This window comes from Tyto alba, unplaced genomic scaffold, assembly GCF_018691265.1.
Source record: "Tyto alba isolate M040663 unplaced genomic scaffold, T.alba_DEE_v4.0 Super-Scaffold_8, whole genome shotgun sequence".
Classification (NCBI taxonomy): domain Eukaryota; kingdom Metazoa; phylum Chordata; class Aves; order Strigiformes; family Tytonidae; genus Tyto; species Tyto alba.
Window position 1 is genome coordinate 23,157,240 of NW_024881329.1, and position 6,033 is coordinate 23,163,272.

The 6,033-nt window shown below is 67.1% G+C and overlaps 1 protein-coding gene across 1 annotated transcript in view; it reads left to right on the plus strand.

The window, feature by feature from the left end:
* The window catches only part of INTS3 (integrator complex subunit 3), a 42,060-nt gene extending 36,501 nt beyond the window's left edge, over window positions 1-5,559 (plus strand). Inside the window, exons 24-30 of the mRNA XM_042784560.1 lie at window positions 766-879; window positions 965-1,013; window positions 1,996-2,163; window positions 4,008-4,108; window positions 4,337-4,409; window positions 4,504-4,660; window positions 4,804-5,559. Coding sequence (XP_042640494.1) covers window positions 766-879; window positions 965-1,013; window positions 1,996-2,163; window positions 4,008-4,108; window positions 4,337-4,409; window positions 4,504-4,660; window positions 4,804-4,881 — 740 coding nt within the window. The 3' untranslated portion in view covers window positions 4,882-5,559. The remainder of the gene's footprint in view (window positions 1-765; window positions 880-964; window positions 1,014-1,995; window positions 2,164-4,007; window positions 4,109-4,336; window positions 4,410-4,503; window positions 4,661-4,803) is intronic.
* The last annotated feature ends 474 nt before the right edge of the window (window positions 5,560-6,033 follow it).

Below are 6,033 nucleotides of genomic sequence, written 5' to 3' on the forward strand. Positions count from 1 at the left end.
CCCTTGCTGGTGTTTAGTCTGGCCCTTGGACCACCCTGAACTAACAGAGTAAGCGTCTCGGATGCGCACCCAGCCCTTTGCCAGGACCGTGGCCCAGGAAGAGGCTGGTGCCCGTGACCGCTCCCTCGTGGCATTCCTCGCCTTTCCCCCCAGGATCACCAGTGGGTGACCCAGCTCCCCTTGTTGCTTTTAAATGGGATGTCAACTCGCAGCTGTGCAAGCCACTGCCTGCCATAATTTGCCCGTGTGTGCCCTGCGGCCAGTGGGAGCCGGCCGTGGCTGCAGCCCTGTGGGCCCGGGTGGTTTTGGGCAGAGCCAGCGCGGAGCGCTCGGTGCACGATGTTTCCAGAGAGAAACCCCATGGCCCTGATCCGATGGCTGCCTAGAGCCCAGCTTTGGCATTACCCAAGCTGCAAGCAGCAGCAGTCTAAGCCCATTAATTAAAGAGCCTCGTTAATTCTCTTCCCCTTGAGCCCTGAGCAGCTGCTTTAGTGACTCGGCAGCTCTGCCACCCGCGCCGCAGCTGGCGGAGCCTCCCCCGGTGCCAGCTGCCAGGTCCTGGAGCCCCTGCTCAGCCTCGGCACGCGGAGAGGGGGGGGGCTGCCCTGTGCCCCCAGCCACAGGCCTTTGGGGCACTGTCCCCTTCTCCGGTGCCCGGCGCTGGGCTGGAGGGGTGGGTGTCCCCGAGCAGAGGCGTCAGCGGTGGCTTTGGCCGTTCCTCCAGGCACCCTCAGGCTCCCCTCACCATCCTGTGCTTCCTCCTAGTTCAAAGTCTGGACTGGGAGACCTTTGAGCAGTACTGCACCTGGCAGCTCTTCCTCGCCCACAGCATTCCTCTGGAGACCATCATCCCCATCCTGCAGCACCTCAAATACAAAGGTGAGCCGTCCCCCCGCCCGGGAGGCGCGGCGCTGGGCCGCGGCGGCCGCGAGCTCCCGTGCTCAGGGTGTCCTTTCCTTTGCAGATCACCCCGAGGCGTTGTCCTGCCTGCTGCTGCAGCTGCGGCGAGAGAAGTAAGTGCCACCCTGCGCCACGCTCTGCAGAGGGTCCTGGGGCTGCCCCCGACCCCGGGGGCTTTCTTGGGCACCGTCGGCGTGGCGGGGCCAAGGGGATGGCCAACCGGCTCGGGCTGCTTGAGGAGCGAGGCGTGGGGGAAAGCCCCTGTGGCTGAGCTGGGTGCGAGCCCTGTCCTGGAGCCCTCGGGGGGACAGAGCAGGGTGGACACGTGTGACGAGACACACCCCCCACCCTCCCCCCCAAGCCATCGTACCCTTCCCAAAGGCAGCAGCTCCCTGCCGTGCCCAGTTTTGCCCGAGCGCCGACGGGCTGTTTGTCTTTCACCCTGCGCGTCCTGGAGCCCGTCACTTAACGGAGAGCAGCCCGTCCCCTGCCTCCCGCGGGGCGCAGCGTTCGAGCTGCCTTTGGCATCGACCTGCGGCTGCCTCCGCCTGCTCGGGTGGCTTGGCCACATCCCGCCCGCTCGGAGGGAAGAGCACTTTATTTGTTTTCATTAACGCGGCGCCCGAGGCTGGCTAATCTAATCCCGGCTCTAAATTGCGTTAGCGGAAAAGGCCGCGATGATGGAGAGCGCGGGGGCGAGCTCGGGCTGCGAGCGTGCGGGCAGCGCTTTTCCCGTGGCGGGGAGGGAGAAGGGGTGATGCGGACCCGGAGCTTGGGGGTGGCTGGTCCCCAGGAGGGAGTTACTTGCCGACCATCTCGGAGAAGCAGAGGAGGCTGAACGCTGCCCGTCGTCCCCTGAGCCAGCGCGGCCGAAGAGCGCGCGGGTCCCGGGCGGCGTTTGGGGAAGCTGGGTGCCATCCGAGCTGTGCCAGGTCCCTCGTGGCACGGCAGCTCCACGGACTTGAAATGTCCCGGTCGGAAGCCTCCCCCCCGCGGGGGCTCGGGTGGGCGGCAGTGGCTGGGGGGGGGGGGCATCCCCAGCTGAGCGGGGTCCAAACCGCTCTTCTTTCCTCCTCGCTCGCCTTTCGCCCGCAGGCCCAGCGAGGAGATGGTGAAGATGGTGCTGAGCCGGCCCTGCCACCCCGACGACCAGTTCACCACGAGCATCCTGCGGCACTGGTGCATCAAACACGACGACCTCCTGGCCGAGCACATCAAGTCGCTGCTGATCAAAAACAACAGCCTACCACGAAAACGCCAAAGGTGAGGGGGCCGGGGCAAGGCGCAGCATCTCCCGCTGCTTCCCCTGGCGCCGCCCCGGCACCGGGAACCGGGTGCCACCCTGTGCCCCGGCCAGGCAAGCCGGAGACAACATCATCTCCACAAAGCCGGGGCGGTGCCGGTGCCCACCCACCAGCCGACACGAAGCCGGGGCCCCGGGGCGAGCGGCTCCGCTCCAGAGCTGGGTGGGAGGCGGCTTTTTTGAGCTCCCCCTCTGCTGCCAGCCAGCCAGCGGGACCCTTTTGTGCCGAGCCCGTTACCCGAGCTGCGTGGGGGAAACGCTTTGAGCTGCTTGTGCGAGCAGTGCCAAGCCTTGGTGCTCCCCTGCTGCGGCGCCGGGCACGGCTCGATGTCTCCAGAGCATCTTTTAGTGCCAACAGTGGTTCACTTAATCTCTGCTGAGACGCTGCTGGCCCTGGGGCGGGTGGGATCAAGGGCAGGGGGACCGCAGGACCAAGCTGTAGCCTGCGGAGGTTAAATCCCAGCTCCCCGGGGCGAGGTTCCTGATCTCCTGCCTTTGGAGGGAAGGGGCAGGAGGTTTGTTCCCGGCCACCCTGCGAGGGGCAGAGCTTTGGGGGCTGGAGGAGGCGGCTGGACCTCACCACCGCGGGCCGTGAGAGAGGAAAAGGAGGGCAGCAACGGGCTGCTAGAGCTGGGCCTGCACCCCCGCGCCGGCTCCTGGCCGTGGGGACACCTCACCCCGACCCCAGGATGTCCCTCGGCAGGGAAGCAGAAGCTCTTTTCCGCTGCGTTTTGTTCCCCGGGTGATTTCCCAGCCTTTTATCCAGCCTCGAAGCCCAACGTCGGGCTGGGAGGCAGCTTCTGCCCTCGACGCAGCTGGGAGCTGTCCCCTTTTCCTCCACCCACTCGCGGCTGCGCGGGTATGACCAGTCCCACCAGCAGCCCCTCGGGGCTGGGGACTGGGGTAGCGAGAAGGAGGGTGGGCTTCTCCGGCAGCCCCCCCCCCCAGGGCTCCTCTGCGGCCCCTTCCCGGCTGGGAGCCCGCGGCTTTTCGCTGGAGTAGGAAGGACATCTAGTGTCCTGGGGAAGCAGAGCAGCAAAGCGCTGCCACCGCAGCGAGGGCTGCGTGTCCCCAAGGACACACACACACACACCCCCCCCCCCCCAGCGAACCCCCACGGCTGGGTCACGGCCGGCGCCTCGCTGGGATCTCGCCGCTCACACAGCGGCACCGGGAGAGCGGCCGGTCCCACCCGTGTCTCGGGGTGTCCGGTGTCCCCGTGTCCCCCCCCCCCCCCCCGTCAACTCCGAGGGAGATCGGTGCCTTCGTCTGTTCCCTCCGTGTTAATTAACGGCCTTTCACAGCCGAACAACGCAGCTGTTCTCCCCGCGTTTGGGTCCCGGACGGACCCGGGCCTAATCCCCGTTAATTAACGAGCGGCCGGCCGAGGCCCCCGCCCTTGGCAGCACCCTGGGTGCTGGCACCGCGCACCGTCCGGCGGCCCTGGGCTCAGCCACGGGGCGCTTAACGCTCCCCAGAGCCACCGGGGCTGGAGGGGGGCCAGCACCCTGAGCAGGATTTACCCCTTCCGTCCCCGAGCGCGCAGAGCAGCCCCGGGGAATCCTGTGTGAGCTGGGAAACGCTGCTCCCCATCCCCAGCTCCCCCTGCTCCGACCTCGGGGTGCGGGTTAGCTGTGCCCCACGTCATTTTGGGGGTGTTACCGCAGGGCTGAGGCACTTGGGGGGGGGTGTGGGTGTCCCCAAAGCCTCCTGCTGCTTGTCTTTGGGGGGGGGGGCTGAGCTGAGAGTGGGCAGAGGGAGCGGGGTGGGCGCTGACGGGGGGCTGCTCCTCTCTGCCCCTCAGCCTGCGCAGCTCCAGCAGCAAACTGGCCCAGTTGACCCTGGAGCAGATCCTGGAACACCTGGACAACCTCCGCCTCAACCTGACCAACACCAAACAGAACTGTACGTACAGCCGCCACAACCCCGGGAGGCCCCCGGCCCCCCGCCCCTCACCGTGGGCCCGCGCGGCGGGAGCTGGGATGCGCTGGGATACTGGGAGCCCCTCGTAAAGCTGCCCCTGTCCGGAGGGGTGGGGGGATTTGGGGGGGGGGGGGGGGGGGATTCCCCTGCCTGGGGGCACCCGCTGTCAGGTCACCGACTCCCATTTTCTGCTGGTTTTTTTTTTGGCAGTTTTCAGCCAAACCCCGATCCTGCAGGCGCTGCAGCACGTCCAGGCCAGCTGCGACGAAGCCCACAAGATGAAGTGAGTCGCTCCGTCCCTGCCCAGCACGGGGCGGCCTCGGGACCCCAAAAATACCTGACACCCCCCCCCCCCCCCACTTATTCCTTCCTTCCAGGTTCAGCGACCTCTTCTCCCTGGCAGAGGAGTATGAAGACTCCTCCACCAAACCCCCCAAAAGCCGCCGAAAAGCCACCCTCTCCAGCCCCCGCAGCCGCAAGAACGCAGCCCAGCCGGCCAACAACGAGGAGGAGTCGGCTTCCAGCAGCGCCTCGGTAAGCACCCCCGGCCCCCCCCAAGCCCCTCGGCCCCGTCCGCACCCCGAGGAGGCGCAGGCAGGAGCGGGGTATGTGGGTGTGGGTGTCCCCCCCCAACCCCGACAGCAGTGACCCCCCCACTCCCCCTTCTCCCGGCACAGGAGGAAGAAGACACCAAACCCAAACCCGCCAAACGGAAAAGAAAAGGTTCCTCCGCCGTGGGCTCGGACAGTGACTGAGGGCTCTGCCCTCTCCCCCCACCGCTCTCGGGTCCCCGTGGTGCCCGGTGGCCCTGCCACGCTCGGAAAAAAAAGCCATTGCCAGGACAGGAAGGAGAGCACGTGGGTGTGGGTGTGGGTGTGGGTGTCCCCACGGGGACCGGGCCACCCCAGCTCCCGCCGCGGACGCTGTGCTTCCACGCCAACCCTCCCCACTTGACTTTTTAGCTCCTTTTTACCAACGGCCGGGGAGGGGAACGGAGCGTGCACAGCCTGCCCCCCCGCCCCCCAGGACCTGGCTTCAGCCCCTGTCCCCTCAAGGGGCAGCGGGGACGGGAGTCCCCGAGAGGGGACGTGGCACCACGGGGAGGGGAAGGGGGACTTGGGGGGGTGGGGGGGGTGGGGGTATATCACACGTCCCCTATTTTCATATAAGCAATGTAAATAAACAGTGCAAACTGAGTTGCTGCTCCAGGATGCTTTGGGGAGGGGTGACCGCGTGTCCCTGCCTGCGGGGGCGAGGGGACGCTGACTGCCCCCCACTTCCCTCCCCCCCCCTGCCCCCCGGCAGCCTCTGCCCCACGCCGGAGCTCAGCGCCCGCGCGAGAAGGGGACGACGCTTCTCCCGTACCACCCCCCCACCCCCAGAGCTATCAGCGTTTTTAAGTGTTTTTAAAAAAAACAACAATAAAAAACCTCTCGAATGTTTTGTACAACGCGCCACCTCTTTCTGCCGTGTCGCCAGGAGGACCCTGGGGCCACTGTCCCCATCTGTGTCCCCCCCCCCGACCCGTAGCATGTGGCTCCCGGGGGGGCCACGGCGCTGCCAGCATCCCCCCAAGTCAGGACAAGGCCAGGGAGGCCACAGTGAGGGGGACGGGGACATGGGGGGGGGGGGGGACTATGGGGCTGGGGGTGAGTGGGACTGGGATGGAATGGAGGGGCTGGAGTGGGGACAATGGGGACATCGTGATGGGAGGGACTGGGGCGAGTGGGGTGGGGATGATGTTGGTGGGGGGCATGGTGAGGGGGCTGGGGCCACCATGGGGGGACAGTGACGAGGAGGATGGGGAGGTGGTGGGGGGGTGGGGATGGCATGGGGGGGGGCCCATGGCGAGGAGGATGAAGATGGGGGGACATGATGGGGGGGGGTGGGTGTGAGGATGGCGTGGG